The sequence below is a fragment of the Loxodonta africana genome, chromosome 6, assembly GCF_030014295.1.
Source record: "Loxodonta africana isolate mLoxAfr1 chromosome 6, mLoxAfr1.hap2, whole genome shotgun sequence".
In the NCBI taxonomy this organism is placed as follows: Eukaryota; Metazoa; Chordata; class Mammalia; order Proboscidea; family Elephantidae; genus Loxodonta; species Loxodonta africana.
Window position 1 is genome coordinate 42527709 of NC_087347.1, and position 19499 is coordinate 42547207.

A 19499-nucleotide genomic window follows, 5' to 3' on the forward strand; every position below is an offset into this window, starting at 1 on the left:
ATTTCAGATCTACAAACTATTATTATACCATTGCAGCTCTTCAATTTCAACTTGCCCATGTGTTTAATAAGAGGGTGGACATTAGTCAACACATAAAAACCACTTTCCAGCCTAAGCCTCACTGGGTAATTTCTTCACTTCAGAATCTTTTTGAAATACATTTGTTTGTCATTTTAAAACTGATGATATATACCATCTTTCCTTTTCTATATTCTAACAGTATGGAGAAAAGAAATCACAAGAAGAGATTGGTAACTAGAGAGTGGAATAAGAAGCACTCAGGACTGAAGCACACACAGAGGAGTTAAGCATGCACTTTTACTCAGCAATGTGATTTTCCTTCAGAACTTCTTAAGAACTTTACTGGAGTCCATCCGTGCACAACATAGTCAGAGTTCCTTTGGCAGTTTAAAATCAGGTTGTAAGATTGTCATCATGCTGTTTCCTTTTTTTAAATTCTGACTGAACAGAATTTAATGTTCTTAGGCAGGAACCAAAGAAAATGAAAGCTTTCTATTTTCAACTTCTTGCCCTGTGATGTTTGTGAACTTATTGTGAAGGCGATGCTAGTTTCCCTGGCACAAAAGAATACCTCCCTCCTGACCACAGAGCTGGTTAAGTTACCGTAACTTTCCTCTGAGTACATTTCCTGTTTGGGTCCAGGATACCCTTCACCATGTGGCCATGTGACTGCTTGCTCCTTTTCAGGCTCTGTAAGGGGCGGACTGCCCCATAAGCCAATCCAGTATCTGCTCAGGAACCTGTGAGGCAAACTGTGCTTTCCGAGAGGAAAGGGGGATTCAACAGCCTGTGACTATGGTAACTCGAGCTGGTGGCTTAGCCTCATACAGATGTGAGAAAGAGGAGTACAAACGTTTACCAGGCTACAGCATCTTTTGCCCATCCCCTCTGAGCTACTAGGAATAAAGACAAAACTGTGAATAACCTATCACACTTTAAAAGACCACAGGCTATCTAAAATTTCTCTTAAAATGAAAAAAATAACTGAATTACACTTTCCAAATAACTTTGTGGACATATTATCTACTTTTCTCCTGACTGCCCATCTTGAAACTTTCCTCATTTTCACAAGGAATAGAGATTTAAGAAAAGCCTCTCGGAAAAAAAAAGAGTACCTTTGAATAAGCATGATATACACACACATACATTGTCTCATTCAGGGTCTCAAAAGAGCACAGATGGCACACTCAAAATTGGACAATAGGAGGAGGGTTTGTTTACAAAAGGACCGTTGTCAAAGTCGTGACAGTAGCAGAACCACAAGGGGTAGTGCTAGAACCTGTGGCTAGCAGCAGCGGAATTATTACCACCCTAGATCTAAAAAGCTGAAGGGGGGATAGAAAGTACTGGAACGGACAGAAAAGAGAGGTGTGTAGAGCAGGCCCTCATGACAGAAGCAATGACTTCTGTCGAGGGACACAGACAAGCCAAGCAATCAGCCCTGTCCAAGATTGTAAATGTCACAGCTATTGGTTATATCAAGCACATTAACTCTTATCAATATAAAGTACAATTTTTAAACATCTAAAGAGACCTTGGAGCCCTGATGGCATAGTGGTTAAGAGCTCAGCTGCTGTTATGGATTGAATTGTGTCCCTAAAAAATATGTCAACCTGCTTAGGCCATGATTCCCAGTATTATGTGGTTGCCCTCCGTTTTGTGATTGATGTACTTTTCCTATGTGTTGTAAATCCTAATCTCTGCCTGTGGCTAATGAAGCAAGATTAGATTATGTTAAAGAGGATTAGGGTAGGATGTAACACCCTTGCTCAGATCACATCCCTGATCCAATGTAAAGAAAGGGAGTTTCCCTGGGGTGTGGCCTGCATCACCTTTTATCTTACAAGAGATAAAAGCAAAGCGAACAGAGAGTGAGGGACCTCACACCACCAAGAAAGCAGCACCGAGAGCAGAGTGTGTCCTTTGGACCCAGAGTTCCTGCACGGAGAAGCTCCTAGACCAGGGCAGATTGATGACAAGGACCTTTCTCCAGAGCCAACAGAGAGAGAAAGCCTTCCCCTGGAGCTGGTACCCTAAATTCAGACTTCTAGCCTCCTAGACTGTGACAGAAGAAATTTCTTTTTGTTAAAGCCAACCACTTGTGATATTTCTGTAATAGCAGCACTAGATGACTAAGACAGCTGCTAACCAAAAGGTCAGCAGTTCAAATCCACCAGCTGCTCCTTGGAAGCCCTATGGGGCAGTTCTACTCTGTCCATAAGGTCACTATGAGTTGCAACGGACTCGATGGCACTTAACAACAACAACAACAAAGAGACCTTGGAGTCCCTGGATGGTGCAAAGGGTTAACACACTCAGCTACTAACCGAAATGTTGGAAGTCCAAGTATACCCAGAGGCACTTCAGGAGAAAGAACTGGTGATCTACTTCCAAAAAATAAACCATTGAAAGAATGAAGAACACCAAAGACACAAGATAATTATTAGCCTAAGAGACAGAAAGGACCACATAAACCAGAGACTACATCAGCCTGAGACCAGAAGAACTAGACAGTGCCCAGCCACAACCAATGACTGCCCTGACAAGGAACACAACAGAGAACCCCCAAGGGAGCAGGATAGCAGTGGGATGCAGACTTCAAATTCTCATAAAAAGACCAGATTCAATGGTCAGACTGGGACTAGAAGGACCCCAGAGGCCGTGGTCCCCAGACCTTCTGTTAGCCCAAGACAGGAACCATCCCCAAAGCCAACTCTTCAGGCAAGGATTGAACTGGAGTATGGGATGGAAAATGATACTGGTGAAGAACGAGCTTCTTGGATCAAGTAGACACAAGAGACTACTTTGGCATCTCCTGTCTGGAGGGGAGATGAGACGGCAGGGGGGGCCAGAAACTGCCTGAATGGACACAAGGAGAGAGAGTGGAGGGAAGGACTGTGCAGTCTCATTAGGGGGAGAGCAATTAGGAGCGTATAGGGTCGCTATGGAGTCGTAATCGACTCGACGGCACTGAGTTTTGAGTTTAGAGCAAGGGGTATGTAAATTTTATATGGGGGACTGACCTGATTTGTAAACCTTCACTTAAAGCACAATAAAAATTAATTTAAAAAAATAATAATAATAGACCACTGGAAGCCCCGTGGAACACAGTTGTACCCTGACACACATGGGGTAGCTGTGAGTCAGAGTCAACTCAACAGCAACTGACATTGGCAAAACGAATTTACTTCAACACAAGCGAATGATACAGGTGACGACAGAAACAGAAGACTGGTTCAGACATTTGCTGAACAACTTGTCGCCCTGGTCTAGTTTAGGCTCTGCCTGTAGCTCTGATCTGTGTTCCTGTGCATGCAGACACTGGAGTGTCGAGGATGCTTGTCCTTGTCGTTTTAAAAGATTATTGTGCTGCATGCAGCTGTCAGAAAGCAACTCAGAGGTCGAATAGTTCTGTAGCAAAAAGTCCCATCTGAGCACTTAGACCTAAGGCATTAATTCTTAAAAGAGAAAAATTATCAAAAAGATCTATAAATAGTTTCTGAAAAGAGATTTTGATATGTCAGAGAATTGTTCTTTGGTATTCTGACTTCTGCCACAACAACCCAGTCACTCATTCAGCAAATAAAAATTAGGATCTAATGTAGTAGGTTCTTTGGGAGACGGGGAGACATAAAAGACGCAGCCTTCTTAGGCTAAACCCTAAGGCAGGTACACAACTAGCCATGTACACTACCTGAGCTCTATTGAAGTTCATCAGAATTCACATGAAGAGCAGTTGTTTCCAAGTGGGCTGGTTCTGAGGCTTTTCTGCAGACTGGCCTTTAGCTGGGCCATAAAGTCTGGAGTAAAATTGACAGGCTAAACCAAAAAATTAAACCAGTTGCCATCAACTCATGGCAGCCACATGTGCGCAGAGTAGAACCACTCCATAGGGTTTTCAAAGCTGTGACCTTTCAGAAGCAGCTCACCAGACCTTTCTTCTGATGTGCCTCTGGATGGGTCTGAACTGCCAGCCCTTCAGTTAGTAGTCAAGCACTTAACCATTTGCACCACCCAGGGACTCTGTTAGACAGGCTAGGATGAAAGAAATGGCCTCAGTGTAAGGGCAGATGTGAGAAGGCACAAGATTTATGGGGGACCAGCAGCACATTCCATTTATGTAAGGTAGAAGTAGGAGAAGATGGCTGATACCAATCATGGAGGGTCTTTAACGCCAAGGGGGAAAAAAAACATTGCCATCAAGTAAATTCCAACTCAGAGCAACCCTACAGGACAGAATAGAACTGCCTCATACGGGTTCCAAGGAGCAGCTGGTGGATTCAAACTGCTGACCTTTTGGTTAGCAACTGTACCCTTAACCACTGGTGCCACAAGGGCTCCAAGAAAAGTTGCATGGATTTTACTAGGAAGACAGCAGAAAACATCTTAGTTGAGAATTGTGTGGTAAGTGGTATTTCCGGAAGATGCAGTGTGATTGACTTGCAGCAAGGGTAGAGCTGAGACAGACCAATCAGAAGGGTGCTTCAATAGTATCATTGTGAGTTCATACGCCTGAGCTGTGGAGGTGGCAGCTGGGATGAAAATGATGGACAAGATCTTGGTGCTTGTTGTGCAGAACTGGTGAAACAGGAACCGAAACCGACACTAAGTTCACGGACTGGGCGAGAGAGAAAGTAGAGGCATTGTTGACAAAATTAGGCAAAAATAAAGCGGGAATTCACTTGAGGAAAAGCAGTTGAGTTCAATTTTAGATACATTGTGTTTGAGAGGCAGGGAAGGTGTCCTGGAGGAAAGATCCAGAAGAGTTAGAAATGGGAGCCTGGAACTCGAGGAAGCTAGTCGGGGACTGAGATACGTACATTGGGAAGCCATCCCCACTAGGGTGACAAACAAAAATAAAACTGCTGAAACCACTGCCTACACTACAAGCCATTCTTACAACTCAGAGACAGTGACCAGCAGTGCAGGGTGTGAGAATTCGAGGACTGAAATTTCCTAAACAGAAAACAATCTAAACTTGGGTGCAATGTGACCCAACCCCTTCAAAGATCTGAAATTTTCCTCACATCGCCAAAATGCCGGAAGGTCAGTCTAAAAGGACAACGTGGCAGAGCACGTTAACTTATAGGAAAGTGGTAGCCATACCAAAAGCCACAAAACCTCTCTCAAAAATCAAATTCTAATACCCTAAAAGTCTGCCTAGAGACCAAATAATAGGTCACCAGGGTTTTGTAGCTTTCCACATAAATATTATGATAGTAATTCTGTTAGTAGATCAAAAGAAATCTACAGGTATCAAGACCAAAACCAAACCAAACCCAGTGCCGCTGAGTAGAGTAGAACTGCCCCATAGAGTTTCCAAGGAGTGCCTGGCAGATTCAAACTGCCGACCCTTTGGTTAGCAGCCGTAGCCCTTAACCACTACACAACCAGGGTTTCCCAGGGGCCTTCTATATTAATATACTATTTTCAACACATATATTTTAATCTAGTAACCCAGTACAAGAGCCATATTTTCTTCTTGAGCCACCCTCATTCTGAGCCCAGAATTAAAGTAACTCTGCAAAGAAGACCGTAGTACATTTTTTCTGTCTGCTCCATTCTCTCTAAATCTTACACTTTTGAAGAGTCTGCTCAGGGCCGCCTTGGCATATACAGAATCTGCTAGGTAAGTGTCATGAGCAGTCTGGAAGTTTGGAAACAATTACTGTGTTGGAACTTAACATTATATAGGAAGACAGGAGACAGCAAAGGAAATTTCGCCCTAAATTCCGGAAGTCATTTCTAAGCACACCATCATCTAAACCTATCGCTGCCGAGTTCATTCCAACTCATATCAACACTACAGGACAGAGTAGAACTGCCTCACAGGGTTTCCAAGGAGCAGCAGGTGGATTCAAACTGCCAACCTTTTGGTTAGCAACTGTAGCTCTTAGCCACTATGCCACCAGAGCTCCACTATCATCTACAATCGTGGCAAATGCTGCAATCCTTGCAAGAGACTTCAGAGATGGCTATGTTTGCAGTTCTTTGTGTTTTCTCCATTAGATCCTAAAAGCATCCAAAAAGAGATGGAGCAGTCGAATTGCCTTACTAGAGCTGATAAAAGATGGGGGGGCGGGGGGAAGGAGTCTTCCACTTTAGAAGTAGTTTTAAGCCAGAAATGGACCAGAGATGTTTTCTAGTACAATCTGCTCATATAACAGGTGAGAAAACTGAGGCCTAGAAAAGTTATGCCACCATGTGACAGGTTAAAACTCCTAATCACATCCCCCTGGCTTTAGCTTTTGAGTTTCAAAAAAGAGAGGGCAAAAGAATAGCAGATGTGGCCTCCCCAAAGCCAAGGTCAAGAAGCCACATCCTTGTTCTGAAAAACAAAAGAAAGATCCTGAGATTAATGTCCCTGACTAGAAACTGGAGCCCAGCCCATAATGCTAGGCAGGGGTGGTCTGAAACTTTTGACCCTGTTGTCTCAGCTATGAACTGAGGCCAAGCCCAGACATACTGTATATTTTAAAGAACCAAGAAAGAATTTTGAGTGTGCTTGGGTTATGCCTTCAAAGTCAAGATATGTATTATACCTTTGCCCTTGTTGATACAGATTTAGCACTATGACGTGTCCTAAGAGAATTAAATATATACATATTTTAAAAAATAGTTTTTAACCTTAGACTTACCAGCATGGAATCACTAGTCTACCCTAACTTTTTCCTAAAGTATCTCTCCCCCTATAAATCTCTTCTTTTCCTCCCCATTTTTCTTAGAGATTGGTCCTCCTCTCTCAGACACTCCCATCTCCTGTGCTGCAAATTTCCCTCCCCATCTCCTAGAGAAACCTGGCCCCATGCTCTTTCTTTTCTTCCTGCCTCATTCTTTTCCCTTCTTTCCTAATTGCCCTCTGTCCTTTCCACCCCTGCAACATCTCTCTCTCTCACTCTCTCTCTCATACATACACACATGCACACCTGCACAGCACCTTTATTCTTTGGCTCCTTCCACATGTCAAATGTTATTAAGTTATTCAGTTTGCAAACATTTTTTACATACCTACTATGTACAAAATACAATGGCAGACGTTTGGGCTATAAGATCCTAGTTGTCTTCAGTTTATCTATCAATTTTCTCTCCATCCATGGGCAGGCATTTCTGCCTGCAATTAGTCTTTCTCCACTTTTTCTTAACTTTTCTTTCTCAAAAATTCCTGCTGACATTTTTTTTTTTTGACAAATCCAGCAGCCTTCCCAGCTAGCCTTTGTTCGCCTCTTCCTCCCTTTTACATTTAATGCTATTGACCACTGTCTCTTTGAAACTCTTTCCTCCCTTAACTTTAGCAGCACTCCATTAGCCTCATTCCCTTCTTACTCTCCCTGTCTCCTTCGCTAGCTCATCATCCTCTTCAGCTGACCCCTAACCAAAGGTAATTTCCAGACTCAGTTCAACTCTCTACTTTTCTGCAGTTATACCCTCTCCTTTCCAGTAGCCATCCATTCTCAGGACTTCAGCTTCTTTCCAAAGATGAGAATTCCTAAATATTTTCTCCTCACCCAGTGCTCATATCTGCAGCTGTGGCTGTGTACTGGACAATTTTCTGACATCTCAAGCCATCACATCAAACCCAATGTGTCTAAAACCAAACTCAGTTGTACAATAAACCTCCAACAACATCTTGATTTCACATGGTGATACCACTGTTCTATTAAACCCAAAACCCTGGAATCATTCTTGATTCCTCCCTCTCTCTCATCCTCACCCCAAACTAGGCATTAAACCAAACCTGAACCTACTGCTGCCTAGTCGATTTCGACTCACACTAACCCTACAGGACAGAGTAGAACTACCCTATAGCATTTCCAAGGAACTCCTGGTAGATCCGAACTGCCAACCTTTTGGTTAGCAGCGGAGCTCTTAACCACTGCACCACCAGGGCTCCCAACTAGCTATGAAGTCCTGGCATTTCTACTTTCAATATATATGTCATAATAATCACTTTATTTCTGTTCCCACCCTTGTCACCCAAATTCTAGTCTACTACAATTCCTGGTGAAGCGGCAGGGTGTTTTTTATAACTTGGTCTCCTTGCCATCAGTCTCCATCCATATCTTCTAGACCACCCTGCTCGTTGCTTTCAAAACTTTTGAGTTGCTTCACAATGCCTTGAAAGTAAACTTTGGTCTTCTGGTATCAATTATTCAAGCCTTTCTTTAACCTAGCTCTACCCTACTTCTCCAGCCCTCTACACATTCAAACTGACCATCTTCCTGTTCCAAGAACATGTCACAGTATTTTTTTTGTTGTTGTTTAATTTATTTGTATTGCTTTTCCTTCCTGAGGAAACATAACATTGGTAAGAACATGAACCCTGGAGCAAGACTATCCGGATTTACACACTTACTAGCTCTGTGACCATGGACAAGTTGCTCTGCTTGTTCTGTGCCTCAATTTCATCATCTGCATGATAGTAAATAATCAGAGTACCTACTTTGCAGGATTTGGGAGAAGATTCAATGATTTTAAAGGGGAAAATCAGATAGAATAGTGCCGGGCATGTTATAAGTGTTAGCTAGCAACTATTATTATCAGCATCCATTCAAATCTTATCTACCTTTAAAGTCTAGCTCAATTCCTAGCTTGCCATAAAGACTTACCATCCTACATTAATCTTCCTAGAGGATTTTATGCTTCCGCATTTTGGCTCCAATTCATTTATTCCTCCTTCAACAAATGTTTACTGAGCACCTACAATGTTTCTTGCACTACGTGTGGTACTGAGGATGGATAAATATGAATACGACATGATCCTGTCCTCAAGGAGCTCAAGGTCTAGTGGAAAAAAAAAAAAAAAGGCATGTCAACACACAATGACAATACAGTTATAGTAAGAGCTAAAACAGAAAAAAGGCACAGGATTCTCTGGGAACCCTCAGGAGAGATTACTTCATTTTACCATTTAGAGTCTCCGAGAAGGCATCTTCGAGTTGGAGGTACAGGGGACATTCCAGGTTATAAGAATTAGATACCCAAAGTCATTAAGGCATCAAATAGCATGGTGAGGTAGAAGACTACCAAGGTTATCAATTATGTGTTTCTAGATGTTATCTCCTGTTATACTTAGGCTTCTCAACTAGACTGTAGAGTCTACGAAGGCTGAGAGAACTCGATTAATTATACAAGTGGCTCTTGTGTGCTAATTAAGTCTTTATATTTCTTTTCCTCTTTTTATATTCCCCCAGACCTTAATAGGAATTGAAATATAACAGAGGTCTAATAAATATTTGGTAGATTCAGTTTCACTCCCATTGGAATTCCTCTTACAAGCCATAATAAAGGCTGTAGTATCTATGGAAAGCTCAAGGAAGTAGATCTTGCACTAAGATATCAAATGAAAGACAAATAGGACCTGAATGGGCAAAGGAGTGGACAGAGAATTCCAAGAGGGAAACAGCATGAGTAAGATCATAAAGGCAGAGTACAGGTGTGTGGGGCAATGAAGAAACCTGTAAAATTGTGGTTGAAAAACTTATATTAGGGTATGAAAGAAGATACTTTGCATAAAGAAGTGTCCAACTAAAGGGCAAAGTGAAATGTCAGGAAACATTGTAGAATCATCTTTCTATTAACGTCTTCGAGGAACCACCAAAACTTCCTTTTCTATAAATTTAGAGATGTGTAAGTTCCCTCCTATCTCTGAATGTCTGTGGTTGAATTCAACAAGCCTGTGGATGTTTCTGCTTATAATTGTTTTCAGTAAGTGACACAGGTAGGAATGGAGTATCATTTACCATGGGCCTAAATTAAAAGAAAGAAAATTCTAGGAAGGCTTCACAATTCTCATTTTTACTTTTTTGACACCTAAAGTGAGATTTTGTATCTATTATAGCACATAGGATAATCTTGCACATAGAAGGGATTCGATAAAAACCTGTCGAATTGAACACGAATGAGGACCCAAGCATAAGAAGAAGCAGACATTTTAAAGACAGGACTTAAGAGAACAGGAACCTATTAATGCCCTGTTTTATCCACCCAGAGTCTCCTGGCAGAAAGAAGCATTTTCCTCATATACTTCCATTCTCACCTAGCACCCCCTATAGGATAGAGAATCTGTGGACCAGAAATAGAAAGCCCCTGGACTCAATATTCCTCAAGTTAGTTTTAAATTATGTGCCCTTATTATAAATACTGCCCAATTTTAAAGGAAGTCATCTGGTCACGTGGGAGCTGCAAATACAGCCACAACGCTGTTCTGATGCTATATCATATGTCATGTATCCCAAAGCAATGGAAATCATGGCTTTCTACCTTCTCAGCAAGGGAAAAAAAAAAAAATCATATATCTACCTGAGTTTTCAATAAGGGAGTCCATGCCATGAGTAAAATGTGAGGCATGTCAACAATTCAGATCCCTATGTGAATCAGTGAGTGAGGAATAGGAATTACTTCTATAATCAGCACATTACATGGTAGATTATGAGACAAGGTGATTCAGATGCCACAGAAAACGGTCACAATTAGATCAGAGGCCAAAGTGAACTGTGAGTAGGTGATTCTTGATGACATCATCAGCCTGGTTACCACGTCAGCTAGAGTCCCCAAGATAATGAAGCTGATGGCAAAGATAAAAAAGATGACGACAATGGTGATGCAGAGATGAAGGAGCAGCTCAAAGTTAAGTAAGAAATTCTCCACTACCTTGCAGATTCTCTTCAGCAATGAAAACATAAGTGCACACGTAACCTGCATGATGACACAGAGATGCCTAAGAAATCGGCATTGCAATACTAAGGCAAAGGGTTAGACTCTTTTTTCAGACCCTCTATCAAGTGATTAGGTAGCTCTTGGTCCCATCCAGTTCACCTCTTTTCTGGTTTTTAGAGTCATCAGAATGAGAGTAACAAGCAAGAAGTTAGACTCGACTTTCCAACCACTTCTCAGTGGGGCCTAGATTACCATCCCTCTAGCTTTAGGTACAGATTTATACAAGGATCTCAGACTGAAAGTTTGGGGTGCATTGTTTTTCATGCCAACCCCATGTCATTGGCCAAAAAGAGTCAAAGAAATCACTGGAAAAGAGACACAGATGCCTTTAACACAGCTTAGAAAACCAGAGACCCCTTCAGTTGGTCAGAAATTTACTCTAGATGCCTTTTTCCTGATGTTCAGCTAAACTATCTCTACTGAGAAGAGAAGTTCTAGCTTCTACAAAGTTCCATAAATAATAAATTTCTTTAAGGAAAAGGCAAAGAATTTAACAGAAATGAAAAGGAGAAAAGAAAGGTTTTTCCTTCAGTGACCTATACTGTGAAATAACTGTGCTTTGAAAAAGTGTCTGCCCTCTGATTTTTAGACAAGAAAGTCTGAAATGAATTGTGTCTCCTTATCAATGCCTCTACTAGTTAATAAATAGCTATTGTTTCAGAGATGATAAACCACAAACGGAATTTTCCTCTGGGATGTTGGTGGCATAAAAATTTTCATTTTGTAAATGTCACACTGCACGCAGGAAATACTTGGAGGAAGATAGCCACATATGATAAAAGTAGAATGGCAATCATATGGCATTTCTCCACCCATGAAACTAAAGCAAAGACATTAAAAAGGAGGAGGGTCTATGTCTTAAGAATGGGAGGCAGATGAGATCTCCTCCCCACCTAGTAAAGGCTTGAATGAAAGAGTGAAACTTCAAACTTCAGATCAAAAATTCATTTCTATTTCTAATCTATCTGTGGAAATGACTCCCTCTGTGTCCTGGTATTGCTATGTTGATATTAATTTATTAATTTTATAGCCCTTGCTGTAAAAGTCCTTACTGGAGGATTGCCTTTAAAAGAAAAAAAAAAATGTGTATTACCTGAGAAAATGGTAACTTGTTGCCGTTGAGTTGGTTCCAACTCATAGCAACCCTGTTAAGACAGAGCAGAACTGCCCCGCAGGATTTCTCAGAAGTGGCTGGTGGATTCGAGCTGCTAACCTTTTGGTTGGCAACCCAACACTTAACCACTGTGCCACCAGGGCTCCCAAGGGAATGGTAGTGGGGTAAATAAATTCTTAAGCAATATCTATACTGTTGAAATAGCTATCAGATTCACTTAAAGTGGCAAATTTTTTAACAGTCAGAAAACCTGGCTACGTTGTACTGGATGTCATATAAATACAGCCATCTGTTGAGTACATTACATTTTTCACTGTTCATCTTCTTCACTTACTTTCCCAAGTCCAGACTCACAGCAACACTTTCCTCTGTGTACAACTACCTCTAAGGGGTCCTTTGCTGAAGGCTGAATTAAAAATGAAGTTTTTCATTACCTTGCTTTGCTGATGACTTTTTATTAAATACCAATCATTTTCCTGCCTTTTGTGCCTCTCTCAGAAAAAGCAGTGCTGAGGGGAACGCAGTATTGTTGGGAAAATCAATCACGCCCAAGTAGGCCATTTGACAGCTTATTTGCTAAGGTTTAAAGATAAATGAAAAGAAATGCCCCTGCTAGAAAAATAAGTAATGTTGTTCTGATTTTGTCTTTATACTGGACAATTAGCTTGCTGAAAAATGACCAGTATTGGCTAAAAAACATGTGGACTATGCCATGTATTTTGTACTCACTCCTTATATTGCCAATCACTAATTGTTTCCCTTTTGAGGGTCTGCTATCCCAAGTTGGATTCATGTTTCAAAGTCCAGCAAAATCCTCTCTTGTGGCTCTCAATTGCACAATTATGCAAGTCTGATAGAAAACATGTAACTCTACTCATTGGATTTTCTAAATGAAATTTTCCTCACTTTTCCTAAATCATACTTCTTTAATTAGCCATAAAGATCTTTCTAGGGCATCATCAAAATCATGAAGAATCAGGTTAAACTTAACCTTCAGAGGATAAGTATTTTAAACTCTGTTGTGAATCACTGAGTTGGAATTACTAAATTAAAGGGATAATAATTGTGTATATTTTTTTTTATATGTGTATATATATATTTTATATATGTGTATATATATATATATATATATATGCAGATATATATGTATCAACACATTAGTTTTTTTACAATCCTGGGGAGGACAATTACACTTTGACCAGAGAGTTTCCTTATCCATAATCTCTTCATAGAGGGTGACTACCAAAAAAGAGAGACAAAAAGCACATGGAAGGTTTTGTACCATTTGCTTAGAATGGTTCATACATTTTTGTAAGTTATAATTATTTTCCTTCTCATCAGTTTTCTCACTGGAGGAGGCATTTCAGAAGTACCCCTGTCAATTCTCTCCCATTCCCTACTTCATTAGATGGCCACTTTGCATCAAATTGTAAAATTTATTACAGGGATGAATTGACATTTGAAAATCAGAAGTATCACAAAGTAGAAAACAAAGGCTCTGCATGCGTGAACTCGCCAACTGCTTTTTTAGCTATTTCCCTTTTAATAAATGTCCTAAAGAAAAAAATAAACCTTTGAGTTTTACCAAAAAAAAAAAGAAAGAAAATCTTCAAAAGAGAGTAAGTGAAACATGTCCAAAAAAGTAATCCGTGCACAATTACCAATTTTAAACAGTTTTCGGTCAGGCTGGGAATTCCCTTTCCTTTCTGACCATCTTTTACCGTTTAAATAAATTAAGAAATTTTAAACACTCTTTAAAAATAAATGTTAAACATCCCTTTAAAATAAAGCTTAAAGAGTATTTTAAAAGAAATTTTGAAGACTCTTTTAAAACGTGTTTTGTAGCTCTAAGCGCGTGGTACCAGACAAAAAAAATACCGGGGCCGTAATTTATCTCATCACTAGCTCATGTCTTACACTATATGAATACCTTTTAGTAAGTACACACAATTTGTACATGTACTTACTCACTGGCACATCAGATGAAATAAATAGGTATACAAGTAACTATTTTGTCTTGGAAGAAGTACAACCAGAATGCTCCTTAGAAGCAAGGATGGCGAGACTACGTTTCACATACTTTGGACGTGTTATCAGGAGGGATCGGTACCTGGGGAAGGACATTGTGCTTGGTAAAGCAGAGAGTCAGAGGAAAAGAGGAAGACCCTCAATGAGATGGATTGACACAGTGGCTGCAACAACGGGCTCAAGCATAGCAACAATTTCAAATATGGCGCAGGACTGGGCAGTGTTTCGTCCTGTTGTGCATAGGGTCTCTATGAGTCGGAATTGACTCAATGGCAATGGGTTTAGTTTTCTGGTTTTTAGTTGATGCCTATCAGTCCAATTTTTGAGCCAAGTGGCACCCTTTTCTAGTAACAATTTGAACAGAAGATTTAATCTTGGATTTATCTGCGTTTATGAAATCACAAACCACATCATGTTAGGTGGGTTAGCACAATGGCCAAGAACAAGGCTCTGGATTCAGGTTAATGTGATGTGAACCCTGCTTCTGACACCTAGTACTTGCATATCCTTGGGCAAATTATTTAATGTCCCTACCCCTCAGCCTTCTCATCTGAAATGGGGTTAATTATAATACCTACCTTGTAGTTGTAAGAATTGAATGCTACACAAAGTAAGTGCTCTATAAGTGTTAGATATATCATCATCATCACTGGGCACTTAGAGAAATTTCATCTAAGAAAACAGATTTCTGCCAGTTGTAAAAGAACATGAATTAATTGCATTTGTATTGCACCAGCTTCCGTAGTGACTCCAAAATTCATTTTCACATTCATTCAATTCAGAGAGACATAGCAATTACATGCATCTTGCTAAATTGGACACTGACTGAGCTAAGTAAGCGTGGATTATTGCATTCGATCCTCACAATGACGGTAAATGGGGTTTACTATCATTCCCATTCTATAGATAAGGAAACCAAGGCTTAGAAAATTTAAATTCTAGCCTAAGTTCTGCTGGTAAGAAATGAATCTGTGATAAGAACCCAGGCAGTCTAAACTCAGAGCTTTTACAACCAACCTGCTTGTAGCCATTTTCTTAAATTAAAAAAAAAGAAGAAGAAAACTATAAGTTAAAAATTCCTGAGACGCTATCAACTAAGAGCTAAATAAATCTTCTTTAATTCCAAAGGACATGTGTTGAAGTCCATACTGCAGCCTGAAAATCTGTGATTTTCTGTATAATGGGCTGCCATGTTAGAGCAAAACTACACTTCAAATGTCCAAATTGCACAGACTGTTTGACATTTAAAATAAACCATGCAGGATGGCAAGACCTCGAAAAGGAAAATTTAGAGGAGGAAAGAAATCAAACTCGTTTACCTGCCGTTGCTTGAATGGAAGGGAAGAGGTGGAGAGCCAAGAACAGCCTGAGGAGCATTGTCCTAACTGTGGGCCAAGCTCCAGCCCCTCCTCCCTACGGAGCCCGGAGAGCAAGGGGAGCTGAAGATGCTGCTGGTGAAGCCTGAGAGGCTCAGTCATTCACGGCCAACTTAACCTCTCTTGAGGCACATGATCAAGGCACTCAAACCACAGACACCGTGACTGCAACATTTCACACAGGATATTACATTATTTTGATGACTTTAGACTTTTACTCTTCTTTTAAAGGCAAGCCTTTTCTTATCATTGAAAAAGAGTGTTGGCCACTGTATGATGGGCTAGTGAGAATTAGTCTCTGTTGATGGGTATTAGAGTCCTGGAAAAACAGTGCTTGAAATTCAGCAGGGTAGACAAAGGTGTCTGAGAAGAGGGATAACACCTCTTGTGAGGAAAAGTCTTTCATAGGATGGGGATAGACTATGACAAAAGGACAATGATAAGAATCATATTGAGGAGTTGGGAAACACTTATATCAGAGATTAAAGGAATTATAAACATCAGGAATTTAGCTTTTGTGTTGGGTGCGAGGTAGCCCTATAGAACGTTTAGCACACACTGCTTAGTTTAGGTCAAGCCCTCCTCAACTCAATTCTGGGAACTTTGCCAAATACACGCACTCCACTTGCAAGCACCCAGCCAGCTGAGTATCTAGGGACAGTTCCCTTTGGAAAGAGAAAGACAAAAAACACCGTATGTTCTTAGGGAGGCAATAAGGTAACCAAAAGCCGCTTGGTATCTTATGCTCTGTGTGTCCTACAAGAAATTATCAAAGGTTAAGAAGTCCCTGGGTGGCACAAACAGTTAAGTGCTCAACTACTAGCTGAAAGGTTGGTGATTCAAACCCTCCTGGGGTGCCTTGGAAGATAGGTCTATTGATCTGCTTCTGAAAGATTACGGACTTGAAAACTCTATGGAGCAGTTCTACTCTGCACACATGGGGTCTACATGAGTCAGAATTGACTCAGCTGCAACTAACAACAACAAAAAGGAGTAGGCCATGGGAGAAGGATCCATAGCAGGAGCCCCCGCAAGGCCTATAACCATGCTCTGCACCCCTCTCCCCTAGGCCATGCCTTCTGTAGTTAGGGGCATTCCACTGGCATGGCAGACTTCAGACCCCACTGTCACCTTCTGGCTCCTGGGTCAGTGTCTTTCTCAAAATTTTCCCAACAGTTTTTCTTCTATAAGCTAAGCTGTATATGATTAGTGTAGTTTTGATAAGCTAAGCTCTACATGATTTGTGTAGTTTTGGGTTTTGTGGGTGTGTGGGTGTGTATGTGTGTGTGTGTTTTAAGATAATTTGTATTGCATTTAATTTTGACTATACAAGTGAGACATTCCATATAGAAAATTTAGAAAAAAATAAATATCAATATTAAAACAAAATTCCTCCATAATCTTACCACCCTGACATAAACACTGTTCATATCCTGGTCCATTGCCATCTGTTTGTCTATTAAATTTCTTAATAGATATGTACACATAATATTTACACATTTAATTTTTTTATTATAGATTTGAAGAGATACTATTATTGATTATATCTTGAACATTCTCCTATAGCATTTAAGAATTCTTTATAAACATCACTTGTAATTGATGAATAATATACAACTTATAGTTATATCTTAAATTGTTTAACAGTCTTCTAGTTGCTATAAGTTGGAATCAGCTCAACAGTGTACAACAAGTATCGTACCAATTTTTTGCTATTTAAAAATTTTACCATGAACATCTTTGATCACCAAACCATACTTGGAAGGAGCTTCATGTCCTTCCCTCCTGATCTAATCAATGTCAGATCAAAAATATGATGAAAGCCCTAAAGGACCAAGCACTTTATTCTCGATCTTATTTATTGCTCACACAACCTGTGAGGAAGATGTCATTATCTCTATTTCACAGATGGGAAAACTGACCCTGAGAGAGTGTTAAGTCTTAAGAAGTGCTGGAGCCAGGATTAGAACCCAGATCTATCTGACTTGAAACGCTAGGCACCTACTCATACTGCCTCTCTAGGGTCAGCTCTCTCCAGCACTAGGAATTTCTTCAGTACAAAAGGAGAAGGAATTATCTTTCTGTTGCAAGGCTTCTAACACAGTGTCTTATTAGAGTCTGTGTGGCTAGAGTGTTGGGAGTAAAAGGGGGAGTGGCCCAAGGTGTAATTAAACTGTGTTTCATAAAAATGCACCTGTATTTTTCTGGAGAAATTAAAGGTTCCTTAAATCGACACATGCTCTTGAAATTCAAGGACATATGAAACAAGGTGAAACAAGTAACCTCAATCAATCAACAAGCACACCGAGTCTCAACTATGTGACTTATTAGAGAAAAATAAAATGCAGGTGTGCAAATCATATAGGCTGTTTGAAACTTAATATAAACTAACCCTCTTGAGAAGACCCCGAAAAAGGGGGAAAAAAAAAAAAAGGGTCTGCAGAGCCTTCACTCTTTATTGTTGTCTCTGGCTAGGATGTTTCTCTCCAACACTTCTGACTAAATCCCACTCAATCTTTCAGATTCAGAGTAAATATAACCTCAGAGATGCTTTCTCCAGCCACCATCACCCACACACATGCACTCCCTACCTCCAACCCATCAAAACCAGGTGTCTCTGCTATAACCTCTGTCTTAGTCATCTAGTGCTGCTGTAACAGAAATACCATAAGTGGATCGCTTTAACAAAGAGAAGCTTATTCTTTCACAGTCCAGTAGGCTAGAAGTCCGAATTCAGGGCGCCGACTCCATGGGAAGACTTTCTCTCTGTCTGCTCTGAAGGAAGTGCCTTATGAAGCATCAGTCTTCCCTTGGGCTGGAAGCGTCTCAGGGTAGGAACCTCAGGTCCAAAGGACACTCTCTACCCCCGGCACTGCTTTCTTGGTGGTATGAGGTCCCCGGCCTTTCTGCTCAAGTCTCTCTTTTATATCTCAAAAGAGATTGTCTCAAGACACTATCTAATCTTGTAGATCTCATCAATATAACTGCCACTAATCCATCTTATTACATCGTAGTGATAAAATTTACAACACATAGGGAAATCACATCAGATGATCAAATGGTAGACGATCATACAAGAGAATCATGACTTAGCCAAGATGACAGATATTTTGGAGGGGGACATAATTCAGTCCATGACAACCTCCAACCCACTCTTTATACAGTGTGGTGAAATGCCATGAAGGAAACGTTACTACATATTTATTTGGGCTCTTGTTTTATTAATGTATGTGCACCAGTTAGATTATAAACATTATGAGGGTGGAGTCCATGTCTGTCATTCACAGCTGTACACCTTGTGTCTAGCACACAGTGAGTGCACAATAAGATATTTACTGAGTGAAAGAATCACTCCACCATCCCTCTCCTGACCCCCAATCAATAGGGCTCCAGTCGTGGATTCCTCTCTCCAGTACCCTGGGTCCCTCATGCCTGGTTCTCTTACAATATGACACTAGGAATACTCCAGATCAACACACATCTTATCACTAGAAAGAACTTCAGCACTGTATCCCTGTCTGCTCACTTGCCCTGAGCTGAGTTGGAAAATGTAGGAAATGCAAAGACCTACTTCCTTTACAACTCAATTCTCTTATAGCCAATGCCTAAACACTCACGACAACCCTTCTCTTTCCTCAAGGCTTCCCGTGGATCCTTCATGGCCACTGGGAGACAATGCTGCTTCCTACACAGAATGAAACTCATACCAGCTTCAGCTTATCACTCTGAATGCAGAAGAGGAAAGAGAACTGACTCGGGAATTATGGTGACTAAAAGCACACGCTTTAATTTTTTTTAACTTTTTTTATTGAGGTGAAATTCACATAATGTAAAATTAACCATTATAAAGTACACAATCCATGGCATCTAGTACATTCACAATGTTGAAAAGCATAGGCTTCAAAGTCCCACATGCTTAAGGGTCAATTCCCATTTGGGCCATTATGTAGCTATATGGTGGTAAAAAAAAAAAAAATTTAAAGGATGCCCTTTATCATCACTCTTATTCAACATTATGCTAGCAGTCCTAGCCAGAGCAATGAGGCTAGATAAAGAAATAAAAGGCATCCAGATTGGTAACGAAGAAGTAAAAGTATCTCTATTTGCAGATGACATGATCTTATACATAGAAATCCCTAAAGAATCTTCAAGAAAACTAGTGAAACTAATAGAAGAGTTCAGCAGAGAATCAGGATAAACGTTTAAAAATTAGTCGGATTCCTCCACACCAACAAAAAGAATGT

At 40.4% G+C, this 19499-nt stretch overlaps 1 protein-coding gene across 4 annotated transcripts in view; it reads right to left on the minus strand.

Annotated features, from left to right (window-relative positions):
- Positions 1-15381, minus strand: part of CD28 (CD28 molecule) — a 42170-nt gene extending 26789 nt beyond the window's left edge. For 2 of the 4 annotated variants that reach the window (XR_002784416.2, XM_003405929.3), the window contains exon 1: positions 15199-15381. Coding sequence is in view for 1 of the 4 variants with exons in the window: in XM_003405929.3 (XP_003405977.1) it covers positions 15199-15256 (58 nt within the window). In the remaining 3 variants the exon portion in view is untranslated. Of the gene's footprint in view, positions 1-8627; positions 8803-15198 lie in introns of all 4 variants that reach the window. The other 2 variants (XM_023542184.2, XM_023542190.2) reach the window with 2 other exon arrangements.
- Positions 15382-19499: the final 4118 nt, after the last annotated feature.